Genomic DNA, 18,329 nt, shown 5'->3' with positions numbered 1-18,329 from the left:
GGAAGGAGGACCTCGCACCAGGGAAACCCCCCAGGGATTCCAGTATGGCCACTGCATTGGCCAGGTGCCGGCACAGGGATGTATACCAAAGTCTGGTGGTGCATAAGCTGGGTACAGGTGCTGGGCTTTAGGTGCTATTTAAGATTCCCCTTCGGACTCTTAAGAGAAGTCTTCTTTCAGAGACCACGACAGAGCAGCACCCACTTCTGCCTCCACGTGGAACCAGGGTTCCAGGGACCAGCCATCAGGACACTGGGATCATGGAAGGCTTTCCGCTCGAGGATGCCAAGGGCTGGTGCCAGGAAGGAGTCCACTGCTTCTTGTTCCCTCCTTCTGGTCACCAGAGCTGTCAGGTGTCCCCTTGGAGTTGGTGGGACGGGCAGAGAAAGGCCCTTTGATGCTTGGAAAACCTCCGGGGTCAATGGAACCGTCAGACCACTGGCACCACGGTGGCTTCCGGGTGTCGGTAGAGGGTCCCCCTCCAGACTCAATACTCTAGGCGGGATCGACAGTGCCATCACTGGCCTGTGAGAGGATGAGTGACCTGGTGCGGGTCTCTCTGCTGTCTTCTCTCTCTTCTTGTCTCTCTTCTGCACTGGTGAGCACCCTCTTGGTGTGCTGCTTCTTATATTTCTTCCTTGGCACCAGAGACGGTGAATAGTGCCAGGGGAAACTTCACACCAACGGAGCAACTTGGCGTTAAGACTCATCTGAGGGAGGCTTCCATGAGGATAGCCTTCAGCCTAACGTGTCTGCCCTTTTTAGTGTGGGGTTGGAAGTCTTGGGAGAACTAGCACTTGTCCCTCATGTGAGTTTCCACCTGATACTTCAAGTAGCTGGAGTGCGGGTCACTCGCTGGCATAGGTTTGCCACCAGAGGCACAAGGCTTGAAGCCTGAAGCCCCTGGGGTGAAGAAGTCCCTCGACGATAGGAACTATTTACACCACTATATACACTAACACTAATTATAAGAACTATATACACTAAACTGATAACCACAAATGAAGAAGAGTCCAAAACCACTAGGAAGAAAGCCTTGACATAGCAAGAATGGTCGTTCCAGCAACCGTCACAGGCAGAAAGAAGGAACTGAAAGGGCGTGAGGCTGGCAGTGCCCCTTAGGCTGATGCATAAGTGCATGTCTCCAGTGTACGTTAGAGCCAGCCCAACGAATACCACTGATGCTAAAATCTCCAGAAACAGCGCACGCAGTGCGCACACACCTAACATGGAATGGACATGAGAAAAGCAGTTTAAGAACTCCTTTCTTCATGCTTTGTTATTTGTAATCCCTTGATGTTTTATGTCTAATGCAACTATGGGCTTGTCTACTCTGCAGATGAGTGCACGCCAGCTGGCATGTAATGGGCACCAATGTGTCATGCACTGTCTGTGTAGATCCTGATGGCACTCACTAAAAGTTTTAGTGTGTGCCATCAGGATCCACACAGACCGAATGAGACACACGGGGGTGCACCAGAATTTACATCTTAGCTGGTGCACACTTGTGTGCCATTTACACAAGCACTAAGCTCCTTGTTAGTTTTAACTGTTTGTAAAGCACCATGCACATCAATGAAACTGAATACATAAAATATGCACTAATGTCTAAAATATTTTCTAAAAAGCCTTTCCATGCTAATTTAGTACTGCTGTAAATATGGACAAGAAATCCCAACCTTTGACATTGCGGGTCAACTGCTTGGTAATACTTCACCAAACCATTCAAGTCAAATATACCATTTTACAGATGAAAGACATGGAGCTGTGAGATATTGCACTTTGGTGCTGGAGACACTGACTTCAGCTTTACTATTCAAATGAGATTTCAAAAACTGGATGTTATGCTGCGATATCCCTTACAAAAAGGAAAATTAAAAGTACATAATTAAAAATAATCCTTACCTCCCCCAAAGAGAAATAATGGCGTGGAATTTGGGAATCGGGATACACATTCTCCAAGTACCAAGAGAAAGGCTTGCATTGCAGCTTATGTCTTAGCCCAAGGCGTGACGATATGTCTCCATAATCTACCTTTGTAACTCCTGTAGAGAAAAATGCTTTATTTCAAACAGCGGTTGCTAGTGAATTTTAAACTGTTGAATTTTAATAGGATAATACAAATGTGATCAATACATGTTACATGCTTCAAATATACTCTGTCCGTAACAAGCCAGCTAAATACATCTCTATGGCAAAGGCAGACAGGAATTTTTTAATATAGTGTACTTTTTTGAGTTTTGTTCTTGTTCTCCTGGAGGAAAAGTCATACAGTGGAGACTACTGCTTGTGCCTTTTTTTCTCAGTACAGGAAAGGCTAAGCCACTGAATCTGTATTACATGTGGCAATCAATTCCTTATTGGCATCTGATGGAACAATTTACATGCAAATCACTGTCTGAACTAACAGGGAAGAAAAAGATGAAACCTTTAATCATTATCACCATAACTTGCACGATAATTCTTACATAAATATATCTGGGTCTTTCTATGTTGAATGCAGAATTCCACTTTTAATGAAGCTCTGTTGGCCAGGCTATAAATTTGGGACCACATACTACATTCTCCATCCACAGTACAACTCTCACTTGTGTCTATGGGAGGTCTGCATGAAGAACTAGGGTAGAATATAGACTTTATAACTAACCTTTTAGTTATTTGTTCAGTACCTTATTGTTGCATTCATCATCCCTAGATAGGAAAAAGTCTCCTAACTTTTAGGACTGCCATTATTTCTACCCTCTTTCCCTCCCTCCCCCCATTTCCTGGTCTTTGTATTTTTCTCTCTCAGATACTTCCCTTCCTTTAGAAACCTTCTCACATGTGCACTTGAAATCTCAGTCCTTCCCATCCCATTTGCTAAAAGGACAGCAATTAAATAGTTAATGCTGGCATTTAAAATATAATTAGGCACTGAAGTTAATACCTCAATGAGATTAATGGGAAAAGGAGTTTGCAACTCTCACAAACTGCAACAATTTACATTCAAACTGTTCATAGTTTCACTCATCCTCAACAGCATACAGGCTAAAAATGTACATTTTAAAAAACAAATGAAAACTTTGATTTCTATACTAGCTAAATATGCCATATGGACCACATAAATACATCAAGTGGACCAGGTCCGGCCTACAGATTGGGAATCTGACAATTTTGTTTTATGAAGACAGCATTTTCTTATAAAAGTAAGAAAAATGTACTTTTTTGTAATTCATGTTCTTCAAAGATAATTATAATAGAAGAACCACCACCACTGGCATTCCTGTTCTTGTGTGACTGAGTTTGGAATATTTCAGAGCTAGCATACTTAAACTAACTCACCAGAAAGAGCTGCATAGCAGCTTATAGCAGTGAGTGATCATTATATTGTAGCTGAATGAAGATTCACAAAAGTTTAAACATGAAAAAATATTCCCCAACTTGAAAGGGGGTGGAGGAGTATAGCTATATATTCTGAGAACAAAAAATATGGATCAATAATTTTCTCCCCTACAAAAGATTACTAAGAGCTTGTGCTCACCCAAAATGTACAGAAGGGTTGTACCAAGATGGGAGTAAAGATGTGGGGATAAATATTTGTGGTAAGCTTGCCTGGTGTACCGTAAGTACTGTCTTGTTCTCAGTTTGCTGGGATGGAATGAGGAAACTATCACACCTCACACCAGCATAAAACTCCAAAACACTTGCAAGGAACCAGAAAGAGCTTTTTTTAAGCAACTTCAATATTTTTTCTTAAATCAAGGGGGGGAAATAAAAGGAAAGGCTTCCTTGATGAACAAGTATGACATAAAACATAGCTGAAGTATGGAGTTCCTCACCTTTCGGTTGGAAAAAAGTAGCTGATGGATTAAGCATTTACTTGTCATTATGCCTCAAGACAAAGGAAGGAGTCTCTTGTAACTTTGGAGTATTCTAAATTCATTCATGCACAGAATCTGTTATACTGACCTTTGGAAAAATGCTATTACAACTCTGTCACATTACTAAATGACAATAAGAATTCAAGTCATAACTATGAAGAAAAAAACCTCAAAAATCACATTCAGTGGTGTACAATTGTGATATTTATCCAGGTGGTTTTAAATATCCACCACCTGATTCAGAGAAAGAAATGTCCCTTCTTCCTTCAAACATGCAACAGTCTGATCAACACTGAAGAAACCCACTCTGGAGATTTCAGGCATAGCCAATCATCACCCAGTGTCAAACCTGTAATTCCTGAGTAAACTCATACAGAAGCTAACCAAAAGCAGACTACCCACTCATCTAACTGAGGGCAACACCCTAAACACTGCACAATCAGGATCTAGGTCAAAACATGGGAAAAAAATGGTTACTAACCTGTTCTGTCACTGCTGTTCTTTCAGATGTTACATATGTCCATTCCACTTCAGGTCTGCACAACCCCAGTGTTGGAGATTTTTCCCTTAGCGGTACCCGTCGGGGCATTACATTTGCGTTCTCTGCTGTCTTGTGGTACCAAGGTAATCTCGGCACATTGGTATAAAGGACAGAATCATCCCAGACCCACCAGACAGACATTAATAATGAGAAGGAGGGTGGGTCATGGAATGGGCCTGAAGCCTCCTTTTGCCTTTGGAACCAGGAAGCAGTGTGAACAGAAACCCTACCCTCACTGAAGAGAGGTAGCCTCTGCTATAGCTCCCAAATGGAGAAGAGACTGTACTTCATGGAAGAGGACAGAGGAAGTTGGATAACCTACTGGAAAAAATAGGGGATGGAAAAACTGGTATGTCCTTGACAAGGCAGGCAAACAGACTTGGATTTCCAGTCTGTCTTGAATAACCCACCAAAGAAGAAAACTGAGGAGGAGATGCTCTTCTCCTGGGGCTTCTTCCTCATTTGCTAGAGTGGTCAGGTTGCCTTGGTGGGAAAGACAGGCATCTCAGCAGAGACTGAGGGAGGAATTGCTTTGTTTAAGGGAAAGGAGCATAAATTCCTAATGATTTTAATATGGTCTTTGAATCTTTGAGACCGTAGAGCATCTCATCCATTTTGTACAAGAGAGTGTAGAACCACTGAAATGGAGGATCCTGGATCGTCTGCTGGACCTCTACTGTAGGAAACCAGCAGACTGATATCAAACATCTGCACACAGACACGGCAGATGCCATGACTCTGGATGCTGAATCTGCTGCATTCAAGGATGTTCGCAGAGAGATCCGAGCCATCAGACTGCCTTCATCTAAAACTGCCCAGAACGCCTGTTTGGCATCCTCTGCCAACTTGTCTGAGAACTTAAGCATATTGGCCCACAGTGAGAAGTTGTATCCAGCCTTGAGAAGGGACAGGGTACTGTGTCTTGGTTCTCCTAGCTCTTGAAGGCAGAGAGGATATTTGCCATAATGATTTCACAGGCTCTAAGATGGCACCACTGATATGTAGAGCCACTCTAGAAGGCCCTGCCAAACCCACAATGCCTATCAGCTTGTGAGAACCCTCCTGGCCATCTCAATGGGAATATAAATAGAGGCAGCTACTTTCTTTAAGATCTTGATAAGCCCTGTAGTCATCCTTGAACAGGTGAGGAATCCCAGGGAACCACAGTTTCATCAGGTGATAAGGAGGAAGAATGCAAAGAAGGTTGAGGCTGATCCTCCGATAGTACAGTAGGTGGAAGTTCTGAAGCCTGAGTCAGGCCTTGAAAGTCTTGCTCAGTACATCTGCCAGGACAAAGGTTCCCAAACTATTCTTATTACATACCCCCTTCCATATTTACCAGCTGCCCATGTACCTCTACCCTTCTTATCACTGATACTTTGTGTGTATATCTGTATTTAGGCATCTGTCCATATTTCACTGTTACATACAGATATAGTTACAATGTGACATATACAACCAGAAAAAACCCTACATTTTGAGCTCAGTTAGCCTGGACAGTTGTTGAGCAACTAAACCCGTGATGTATGGAGACTGGAGGTGAGGGCACCATATGTCAATATGAATATCTGTGTTCTCATTGGTATATCTTGAAGTAAATTAACTACACTATTTCATATAATAAATTCCCAGAGTTTTAAAGCTTCATCTGAGCCTATTGTGAAAATGCAATAAATAAAATAATAAAATCCACCTTTACACAATTTTTCCCATGTACCCCCCGCCCCCGAGATGTCTTGCATACCCCCAGGGGTACACATGACAGAGTTTGGGAACCCCTGTGCTAGGAGATCTGAAAGGTTGAGGAATTGGGAGGCATGTCCCACAGTTTTCAGTAAGGTCATGGGTATGGCACAGGACCCCAGCCACAACTACTCCAATGGTCCCTGTCTCTAGAAATCTGGTGGGTACTGATAATGGAATTCCCATGATAAAGGCAAAGGACATTGTTATCGTCTACCCCACGAGCAAGAGGCATAATACTCTACCTCAGACCCAGAATCGCCTGATCATGGTGGTGTTGTGCCAAGGTCCAGGGGTGTTGTTCTGGAGACATAAGCAGCAGGGACAGCATGATGGGTTCAACCCTGGACTGGATCAGTCAAGAAAGCACTGGATTCTCTGAAGATCTAGTGCCCCATGGTACCAAGGGCTGATCATGACTCTGATGTAAATAAGTAGCCGGGGCTTGAGGATCCACCGGAACCCAGCTGGCTTGTCTCATGGGCCATTGGAGAGTCCAGCACAGAGATATTTCTGGTGCTGTTGTTGCGCCAAAATAGTTGGCTCCATATTGGGCATCTCAACGACCCAGCTGCCAGAGTTGACAACCTCTGATAAGAACAGGTTGGTACCAGGGAGTGTCTTGTTCCAGAGGATGCTTTACCTTGTCCTCCTGACTGTTTATTGGGGGATGGTACTGGTGGACCCTGATTTTCAAGCAGAGGTTGGTTTTGGCTCCTTCAATGAATAATGATCTGACTTTTTTGTGCTTCTTTCTCAGCACTGGAGAAGGAGATTGGTGCTGACTTTCAGAAGGGTGGTCTTCATTAATGACAAAGTATCCAGTGCCCACCCTAATATGGAAGATTCATGGGGTGGTCATGGTGACCCTCATGAGCGCGTGATGCAGTCTCATCTTTCTGTCCTCTCTGTCCACGGTTTCAACTCCTTGCAAGTCTGGCAGTGATCTGGAATGTGACACTCCTGAGGCACTTCAGGCAGGTGGAATGAGGTCATTCGCTGGGGTAGATCTCTTGTAGTTGGCACAAGGCTTAAAACCCAGAGACCGATGCATATTCTGCTACGCTGCAAGTAAGAGGGAACTGATGGTCCAAGAAAATAAAGAAAACCTACACTAATACTAATGAATACCACTAATTAACTGAATCAACTGAAGAACTGAAATTGCTTTAGTGGCAGTGGATGATCGCCTCCTGTCAATGGATAGAGGACAAATATCCATTCTCATCTTCTTAGACCTCTGTGCAGCATTTGATATTAATGACCATGACACATCGCTGTCTCACCTAAGAGAGGTGACAGGAGTCCAGGGCAATGAGCTAAAATAGCATGAGTCCTTCTAGGAGGGATAAACCTTAAGCGCAGCGATGGGAAATTGCAACCTCCACCATTAGTCCCCTCACTTGCAGGGTTCCAGAAGGATCAATTTTCGCACTCCAGTATTTTTCCAACTACATGCAACCACTAGGTGAGCTGGTTAGACAACATGGACTCAAATGCCAGCAATATGCAGATGGCCCACAGCTCTACCTATCCATCACCATGTAACGACTGCACCACTACCACCAACACGACCCAGAGTTTGGATGAAATCAGCTCACGGATGAAGGACACCTGTCTGAGCAAAACAGAGGTGATATTGGTAGGATAGAGGAAAATATTTTGAGGAGCTTGCAGCCATGGTGTAGTCTCCTTGAAATGCATGTTCACATCCACAACTGGTCAATTCAGTCTGTAGTCTGGGAGTACTGTTGGATTCATTTAATTGAAACGGAGCACTCACACCACTACAGCCATGAGTTATGCTTCAGCAACTGGGAAACAGCAACTAGTTCAAAACTCTGTGCTGCATCTCCCCAGCAACACAGGCTACTATGACCACATAGTATTTATCCATCACTCTCTACAGTGGCTTCCCATAGAATTTTGAATCAAGTTTAAGGTCTCAAAGCATTCTATGACCTGGGCTCAGTACCTAAAAGCCATTTTAAAGCTCCAAGACAGAGCTCCTCTGGCACAGTGAAATTCAACAGTAAGAGTAAAGATCATCTGTTCAGGACACAACCATTTTCAGGCAGTCTGAGACTGTGAAATGAACTCCCACAGGAACGAAGAACTATCACAAACTTCATCACTTTCTGCTCAAAGTGCAAGGCACATTTCTTTGACCTTGCCTTCCCTAATATAAACACATTGCAACAGATATATTTAACCAAAAAACACCTACCACAACAAGACATTCCACTACTCCACATGCTTCTCCCTCTGGGGTTAGGATGAGAACACAACATGTGGCTAATATTAATATGTAATTGCATTGTAATTGTAATGTACTATTACAATGTGCTCAGATACTTCAGGGAGCAGTGTGGTATATAAAAAAAACCTATACAGAATAGAATGCCAGTGTTCACAAAGAAAGTGCCAAGAAGCTGTGGGCTCAACCATACTCCACTAAAGGCTGTGCATTGTAAACTCCTGATTTAGCTTTTTTTTTTTTTAAGCTGAAAGACAAAAACCCAACACAGACAAAAATAAGGGCAATGATGTTAAAAACTGTAGGGGAACAAAAGATAATAAAAAAAATATAGAAAAGCTGCAAAAATCCTCAATACATCAAAATAATCCATAACAAAATTGTACATAATTACAGGTTAATCTTCAAATTCTCATAATGCGAACAAACCAAAATGCCTATAGTCTGTATGTGACTAAAGGAGAGAAAGTCACTGAGCAACCATTAGACACCCAGGTAAACTAAAAGGTAAATGGTACAGTATGTACAATGTTTTTCCTCAAGATTGTGTACATGTGAGTTAGAGAGATTTCTGTTAGTGACACCAGGGACACGTTATTTGTTGATGGTATTCAATGGGGAAATGCATTCTGGGTGTTTGAGGACAATGATAAGCAGCGACCTTTTAAACCCATTTCAATTTATCAATACATTTGCATACTTGAAATTAACCATTACTCAGAATAGTAATAGAAAAAAAACTAAAATAGGTTGAAACACCAAACATAGATTTTAATTGCGTTAGACAACATTTACAGGTACAAACTGCTGCTCTTATATCACAATATTTCATCATGCTCCTTTGTCCCATTTTAAATGCTGTTTCCATTTTGTTTGTTTCTTCTTACGGAGGAAATTTGCACAGTACCTCAAGCTAGGAAAACGCCTATTTCCAAAGCAAATGATTCTCCATAAAGAAGACAGAAGACTGTCTTTTGTAATCTTTTACATATGCCTTTCAATCCATCTATGAATCATGTCATATGAAGCAGGAGCCTTACATTTATGTTGTGACCCAGACTGTTTAAAACAGAGCCTGTTTCTTAATTCTCAGTTGGTGAAGAGCAAGCAGAGGTTTGGCATGCTTAAAAATTCAGACTATTTTACATTAAAATATCCAAGGAATCACTAAACATAATTTTGCTGAAATGTATTTGCTATTTATCTCTAGCTTTTTTTGTTTTGGCCACCCCCCACCCCACCAAAATTGGCAACACTTCAATAATGACAATACAGGGCAGTAAACAAGTCATTATTAATTCACTATTGGTTTCACCTAATAGGGAAACAGTGTTTGATTAGAACAAACAATCTAGTGTAGAAAACACCAAGGTAAGCCTTTTTTGCTTAATTTGCTCTATGGGGAAAAATACTGGGGGAACTAATGACCAGGTTGATTTACAAGTATTAGTCTTAAAAGTCTAACTTAAAGTTCAGCTCTGTTTAGGTTTGTATTATGCTATCTTTCAGCAATTTCTAATTTAAAATTTAATGCACATTTAATTAGAAATTTGTCAACAAAACACCAATTTCAAATTCTAATATCGCTTCTGAAAAAAGGGCCTGACACACAAAACTATGGGTTTTTTTAGGTTAAATCTCTAATATAATTTCTATTTACAAAGGAGATTTCTCTTTCCTAAAAAAACTTGTCTAAAATTAGTTGTTTGAAAAACAAGAGCACAGAATGTAGTATAAGCAGTTAGCTGCAATAAACAACACTGTAAACTTCTAGGACTCCTTCCTCCCCACACATCTCTAGAAAAGGTGACACCATGAGAATTTTGGTCTATCATGTTTAAGTCCTTGCTCATTGCTCTGTGAATTTGAACCTTAAGAAACTGTGTGTAATTAACATGAAAAACATTTCAGTTGAATTTGCACCATAGCTATCACATATATAGTAACTCCTCACTTAAAGTCGTCCCTGTTAACATTGTTACCTTACTGATCAATTAGCGAACATGCTCCTTTAAAGTTGTGCAATGCTCCCTTATAATGTCTTTGGCAGCTGCCTGCTTTGTCCACTGCTTTCAGGAAAAGCAACCTGTTGCAGCTATCTGGTGGGGGCTTGGAACCAGGGTGGACTGGCAGCCCCCCTATCAGCTTCCCGCTCCCCTAAGTTCCCTGTGCAGCAGCCACCCAGCAGGCTATCAATTGCCAGCAGTTCAGTTGTCCCTCCCCACACTGCCATGTGCTGCTCCTGCCCTCTGCCTTGGAACTGCTCTCCAGAGCCTCCTGCTTGCTGGGGGGGTGGAAAGGGGGACTAATGTCAGTGTGTCCCCCTCCCCCCAGCTCCTGCACCCCACTTATCCCATCTCCACAGAGCAGGGGGACACACCACAGGGCTCAGGATGGAGGGAGGTTCCTGGCAGCAGCTGCTGCGGTCTCAGCTTGCTGATTAACTTAACAAGGCAGTGTACTTGAGTGGGTCAGGTACTTAAAGGGGAAATGTGCATCTCTCTCTCTCTCAGACTCATACACACACGGTGTGTGTCTCTGTCATGCTGTCTCCCTGCCCTCCATTCGTGCTGCCTTATAGTGTGAGGCTACATTAACAAGTTAACCCTTGAGGGCTCAGCCAATTGCTAGTTCATCATTTAGCAGTAAGGCATTCCCTGGGAAATATCCACCCTCTGACTCCACCACCTCAGCCAAGCTTCACAATCATCATTACTGTGTACAGTATTAAATGGTTTGTTTAAAACTTATAGTGTGTGTGTGTATATGTCTTGTCTGGCAAAAAAATTCCCTGGGACCTAACCCCTCCTTTTTACTTTAATTCTTATGGGGAAATTGGATTCGCTTAACATCGTTTCACTTAAAGTCGCATTTTTCAGAAACAACTACAACGTTAAGTGAAGAGTTACAGTTTTTTTTTTTCCCTTTTCTTTTTTCGAATAGCTTCTCTTTGTGAAACAGAAGCCTTCAAGCTTACACAGAGCTCTTCTTTAGGTTGCTACACTCAACAGAAATACTGTATTCTGCAAACTGGAGACTGCATTAAACAGGCAATAGATGAGAAACTAAAAAACATCAGTGACTTTACTTGTCTTTTCCTGGATGCCGAATTGCACTGGGAAGCAGACCACTGATTGTAGAAGAAGAGCATACAAAAAGCTTCAGAAATCACATGTAACTATAGTGTCTATATTATTTTTTATACTGATCCTTATTTAGAATAGGCAATGCTTTCCTAAAACTAAATGAACAGAGGCCATGGAAAATGTGTCACTTGATTTCCTCTCTGGGTCTAACTTCTCCCCCATTCTACTAATATGCTGTACCATCATCAAGCAGTCCAGATTTGTGACCAGGCCTCTGGGGGAAGGCTAGATGAGTATTTTCTAAGCTGTAGAAATACCCAGAAATTAATGAATAATTTCCTCTTACCCTGAGTGCATTGGGTCAGGTAACAGATTTTCTGTTCTGACTCCTGACCTCTCACTAGTCCATCACTAATGAGAAAAAGCAAGACGTAAGAAGAATAGTGTGGAGGGACAGTAAAGACAGGAATCAGAAGTCAGATAAAGGATTTCCCTCTTCTGCATCTGAAACAATGATTATTCAGGAACCACCAAATGAAATATCTTTTGCTAAATGAAGCATCTACAGAGAAGAACAGACCAAGCTTTGTAATACTCGATGAAAGTGCTGAAAGGACCATACTGCTGGCCTACTGATTTCTTTTGAGATACATGGTGATCTTTCAGCCCAAGAAGTTGCCGTTAGAGGCTTTGATTCCCTCTCAGACTTGTACACCTGATGTGATATCTGCACTGTTAACATTTGATCTATCTAGCTACTGATGCCATGAACATCCTGTTTCAAAGGCATCTTTGGTGGAAAGGCATGATTTTTTTTTTTAATGGAATCAGTGAATTTAAAGATTTATCTTCATTGCTCTGCAGACTGTGCTGTAATATTTTCTTTTGGTTCTTTACATTTGGGTAGAAGGAAAAGAAAGCCCCCTGTAAGATATGGAACAGTATGTTTGCCTGAGTTCTAAAAGATTCAAATGTGCAGATTACTCTGTCATCATGAAATATGCAGTATAAGACTTGTGTCTGCAAAGAGTGTGTCTCAGATACTCCTCACTATGGTAATGGCATAAGAAAACAGGTTTTTATTGATAATAGGTATAAAGACAAGGTGATTGTTGCTTCAAATGGATGAGAAGTCAAGAATAGAAAAGCTCAGCGTAAGCGCCATGATTGAAAAATGCTTTTGGTGGTTAATTTGACCAAGTAAGTTGCTCTGAAGAAACTGCATACCAAAAAATATCAGATTTAGAAGAATGTACAGTGACAGAGTGAAGAAATGGCAGAGTTCAAAAGCCATGTCAAATTATTCATATAAAAAAGTCCAGGATAGTGGAACTTGTGTATTCTGGGATGGATCTTTTCATATTTGTACCAACAGAAGGACCTCATTGAGATTTTGAGCAGGCTGGTGGATGGGCCAACTGATTCTAACAACACTCTTATTACCACAGCTGAGTAGCCAAATTTTGGCTAGGATTTTCACTTTGAAACTAAGGTGGCTTGGATTTGTGTGACTGAGAAACCCCTGAGAAAGTAAATCTGGTCTGTAAATATGAATGAAAGCCTTTGTACTAGTTCTATCAGGACTTCAGCAGTGACTAGCAAAATCCTTCTAGCATGTTTGGAGCTATTAGAATTATTGTTCCTTCTTAGCTTTCGCTATTCTCCATTACTTTTCCCAGAACTGGAAGAAAAAAGTGTGCAGTAGTTTGCTGGGTGAGCAACGTAGCAGGGCAATGCTATTTTCAGGAGCTTTGGGTTGATCTCCCTTGTGAAGAATTTTCTGGCTTTCCTGTCCTTGCTGGATATGAACAGATCCAGGCAGAAGTGTCTGATGAAATTAAGATGATTTGAAAAACTTTTTTCTGTTCAAAGTCCATTCTTAGTTTACAGTTTGGTGGCTCAGCTAGCCAGCTCTCTGATTTATGGGCCCTTTTGAAGAACATCCCTTGAGTTTAGGCACATTTCCTCCAGAATAAAATCTGCAGAGCTTCTGCATTTAGTGAGTTATTTTTTCTACCCTGCTGGTTTACGTAAGTTACTGGTAATGGAAGGTAATGCATAGTACTAATCTTTTAAACTAGCAGATTAATACATTTAGTAACTTCTGACATAGCCTATCTTTTCCATGGGTAATGTGTTGGTTCAGATGAGATTCTCACCTGAGAGACTGGCATCCTTGTTAGCACTCAGAGGTCAGAAATCACAGTGTACATACTGGTAAATTGAATATGTCCTATTTTGTGTTATTTTATGAATAAGTGGACCTTTGTGACTGAAAGCTGGAGAAGATTGATTAAAACAAGGAAGCAAATTTTGGATACCTGAAACTTTCCAAAACCCCTTCATCCCAACAACTAATCCTTCCCTCACTCCTTGTGACCTCCACAATCCTAATCTCTTATCATAGCCTCCAATAGGTAGCATTCCTGGCTGGCTGGCATTCCTATTCTCTTTACCTTAGAAAAGGCTCCTACTGGCTTCGCTTTCTGTACTCATCATGCTCACATTTGTTATTAGTTCTCTAGTCTCTGTTGGGCCTCCAAATCAAGTCCCCAATTTAAATACTGTGAAAACTAATAATTGCCCATTACCATTACAGATGAACTACGTATTCCCAGGTGGTAAATTGCAAATTGAGAGTTAACTGTAGGACTATCAGAACAGCTTGAATGCTCAATTCTATTGTCCTCCTACTAGCCCCTAGATAGAAAATCACAGAAAAACAGGAACTGGATAGTGGGGTTCAGAGGAACAGATAACGGGGAACTAATTAAAGCCGATTTCATGGCCGACTGGTGCTCTTCTGGGAGCCAAGTCTGCTTCTCCCCAGGGATCCTCACCCTCAACCTTGTTGCTGATTTCTTGTGGGCCAGATCTTAAGCATCAGTGGAAGAGCTGCTACATACAGAGAAAGAAAGCAGAAAAGTTGAGGGGAATTAAGATAAGAGGGAGGAAGGAATACATTAAGAAACACGAGAAAAAGTTAAAATATAAAAATAAATTAAAAGAGGCTGGTAACTCAGCATTAACTTCATTTAACAAAAGAAGGTCATTGACTAAAAGCATACCAGTCTACTTTATTAAAAAGAAGTTTTTGATTACAGGCAAACTGATCAAGTTTCTCCCAAGAAGAAGAAAATGGAAACTACTTTTACAAATAAAGCACCAGAAATCCATTGTATACATAATGTCAATTCACAAATACTGTAACTTTGTAAGGTTAATTTATTTTAAAAGTATTCATCTGAAAGATTTAAAATGAATGTTTTCTTTGGAATTAACAGTTATCCCTTTAAGACAGGAATGTAAAACATTTATAATTCTGAAGGCCACAACAGTAATTTGAAGGAGTCGAAGGAGATGCCTAGTTTCCACAAATATATATTCCCATACATTTACCTAAAGTACAAAAATTGACTGCTTTTTATCTTTCTTGATAGATGAAAGGAAATTGCTTATTTGATTAATCAGCAATGAATTTCAGCTGATCATATCTACCCTATTCAACCTGAAGTTATACGGAGAGAGCAGCCAGGGGCCGTACTTCACGATATAAGAAGATGTATTTGGACTTCCGGCTACACTTCCAGCACTCTGCTTTCACAAGTGAACTTTCCATTGCACTTCTATTTTTGTGCACTTGAAGCTCATTCTTAACTTTCACATATGCATGTAAAAAGGACTTCAGGGCACACCTGCATCTGTTCGATTGGATAACAGAAAATGTTTTTTTTTTTAAATAAGACCATTCCTTTAACAGAAATTGTTTTAAGTGATCTTTATTTTACTGGAAGGCCGTTCCTCCAGAATTACCAGACTTTTTGTTTAGAAGTACTTATTTTTCCTTTTAAATACACTCATATCTTCTACCTTGAATGGAATTATTTCACACTAAAGACTGCTCACCTGGGGAAATGATGTAAAAGAAATTCTTGAACTCATCCATCCAGACTTCTGCAAGCCGTCTGTTATTTTTGTTGATAATCTGTCCTGTGCCTCCTGGAAAAGTATAAGGAGTGGCTTTTCGGAACACATGTCCAACATGTGAACAGGTTACAATTTCCAAAGTGCCCCCACACTGCCAAATCTGAAAAGGACAGAACAGTCATTGCATAATTCACAGTGGTCACAATTAAGGTGATTTTTAAAGAGTTTTTGTACCTAATGTCTTTTCGAGCTGGAAAAAATTCTATTGCCCAAAAGTCAAGTAAAAATGTTCGTGTCCTGCTCACTAGAAGAGAATTTAAGAGGTGGCTGGGGGCAGACTGAGTGACATCAGGCACAACAGCACTGAGATGCCAGTCATGGACTGCTAGAGATGAATGGTAGGGCTCAGAGTGTGAAGCAAAAAAGAGAAAAATGGAAGCAGCAAAAGTGTTACTTTGTCTAAAAAGTTCCTATTCATGGTGGATAAAAAAAAAATCAGATTTTTTAAAAATTTAAACTGGATTTTTGTTTTACTGAAGTACTTTTTTTTAAATAAACCTAATTAAATGTGAAATTATGACAACCTATGCTAAGACCTAAATTCACTAATATCTATTAAAATAATTTAAATTAAATAAAATATTCAAGCAGTACACGTTTCCTGCTGAAGATTTAAAGAAAGTCAAGCCACACTGAACTGGTGAAATGAACTGGCTTAACACCTGAAACTAGATTTTACTGAAGTGCTAAACCAGCTTTTGACAGCAATAACCTTCTCCAGATGCAGAGACAATATTTTCTTCATTTTAAATTTATTCAACTAGTTCAGTTCAATGATTAGTTCATACAAAGTTGAGAAACAGATTGGGAGTTGAAAAAGCAGGAAAGCTTGTTTTCCCCTTCAAATCTATTGGGGGGAGGGGGAGAGGGAAAGTGTTGAGAGGATGAAATCCACTAGTTCTAAAATCCTGAAATACATGACGACCAGAAACAAATCAGTTCAGTTTCCTAACTACAGATAATACTTCCTTTGTTTTATAAATCAGTTTTAAATGCAAAGCATGTTTTGAGAAACTTTTCCTTATGCATCCATCACAATCAAGGTAGTTTTATTTAACTAATAATTTTAACATGCTGGGTTTTGTATATTTTTAATTGAATTCCGAACTCTGTCCTAATGCAGCTTGACACAAATCACAAGTTATAAAATTAAGCTAGTAAATAAGAAAGGTCATTCAGCCTTTTCTAACCTAACAAAAAAGTAAAAATTAAGAATTTGAATAAATAATATATTAAGATATAATTAAATAAATGTGAACAAATAAAGTACATCATCCTACTTCGAAAAGAGAAGTACCAAATTTAGAGTAAGTTACATTTGGCTGCAAATTAACATGTTTTAATGGTTGCCAACCAATGAGAATTAACCTTTTGTAAAGAAAAAAATGTACAAATGCAAAACAAGTTTAAAATTGATTTTTTTAAATCGAGTTTCTTACTTGCTGATTTAAAATCAATCAATCCACCTTTTTATTACTAGATTTCTTTGTAAAATGTAACAAGATCCAGAAGTTTTTGTTCTCGATAAGATTATGTGAACTTAGTCTGGAAGACCTTTTCAATTTTACTCTGAGCCCCAAAAGATAGCAGCTTAAAATTCTTGTTGATGTGTTTAACTTAGCTATAATAGCAGTAACCCCCATACACTCTGGCTGAAAGCAAAGAAGGGAATGATGAACATTATCATTTGGTAGTCACCCAACATGGAATGTATTTCAGAAATATGGACAATACTAGGTAGATCCCACATCCATAAAAGGATGCAACCACTAAGTTGTAAATGACTGAAAGAGGGTTCATAACGGAAATACGAGCTTTTATTGGAAGGTTAAGCCACACATCACTGATGTCAGCTTAGCTTATGTCTCTCCAAGATGCTACTCTAACAGAGCTTCTAAACAGGCAAATGTTAGCTGATTTTTGAAATGCTTATTTTTCTTTAAATGAAAATTCTATGTCCAAACATTTTTGTCTCACGGCTCTGTAGACTGCAAACTTGACATTTTCCTTTTCTGACAATATAGCACTTTCAATGGTTCGCACCAGAAATTACACAGAAATTAAGTTGCTATCTGTGCTTGGATAATAAAGGTACAAGGACCACAACAGGTTACCATTTTTACAACTTAAACTGTCCTAAATTAAGAAGTAAAGCACTGAACCAAATGGAATTGCTGCTTACCCTGAAAGAAATTTCTAGGTTTTCTCCTCCCCAAATATCCATTCCAGCATCATATGTTCCAATTTCCTGAAAGTAATCCCTGTCTATTGAAAAAAGGCCTCCTGCCATTGTGGGTGTCCTGAAAGAAGACAAATATGTAAAGGCACTTTAAAGGCAGAATACTGGACATTTTGAATACACATGTAGAGAAAGGTATAAACCACATCTTTTCCATACCATTTAAGCATCTTTGGGTTTTTTACTTAGTTTACTTTTTATTCTTTGCCTCTTTCCTTCAAATCTTTTGTTTCTTACTTTTATTTCATACCTGTATCTTATTGCACTGTAACTAAACCATTTCCTGGAGGACTGGATGGCCTATGAGATTAATGGTGTGATACAAAACCTTTCACTTCCACATCAACTGTTCAAGCAGCTCTCAGTTTGCAATGACTGAAAGTTGTTGCCAACTAATGGTGTAGTGGCCTGTGAAACTCAGTTAGCATTTTTAATCTAGTTCCTAGTCAATAAATGTCCACCTGACATCTGAATTAGCGCTATGTTGGCGAGTTTCAGCAGAGGGACAACTTAAGAGGTCCAGTGCTTACGTCAGTCTTTCCTCCCTAAAACTACTCTTTATAGGTCAGGACACAGGAAGTGGATGATAAGCTGCTAATGCCCATAGGATAGATAG

General features: G+C 40.1%; 1 protein-coding gene across 11 annotated transcripts in view; it reads right to left on the bottom strand.

Annotated features, from left to right (window-relative positions):
- The window catches only part of GALNT1 (polypeptide N-acetylgalactosaminyltransferase 1), a 193,818-nt gene that overhangs the window by 34,804 nt on the left and 140,685 nt on the right, over positions 1-18,329 (bottom strand). For all 11 annotated transcript variants that reach the window (XM_073332672.1, XM_073332679.1, XM_073332671.1 and 8 more), the window contains 3 exons: positions 17,657-17,774; positions 15,394-15,574; positions 1,906-2,045 (listed from right to left, as the gene is read on the bottom strand). In XM_073332672.1, coding sequence (XP_073188773.1) covers positions 1,906-2,045; positions 15,394-15,574; positions 17,657-17,774 — 439 coding nt within the window. The remainder of the gene's footprint in view (positions 1-1,905; positions 2,046-15,393; positions 15,575-17,656; positions 17,775-18,329) is intronic.

Source organism: Lepidochelys kempii, chromosome 2 (assembly GCF_965140265.1).
Source record: "Lepidochelys kempii isolate rLepKem1 chromosome 2, rLepKem1.hap2, whole genome shotgun sequence".
NCBI classification, from domain to species: domain Eukaryota; kingdom Metazoa; phylum Chordata; order Testudines; family Cheloniidae; genus Lepidochelys; species Lepidochelys kempii.
The sequence above is the reverse complement of the archived record's forward strand: the minus strand, read 5'-3'. Positions and strand labels throughout refer to the sequence as shown.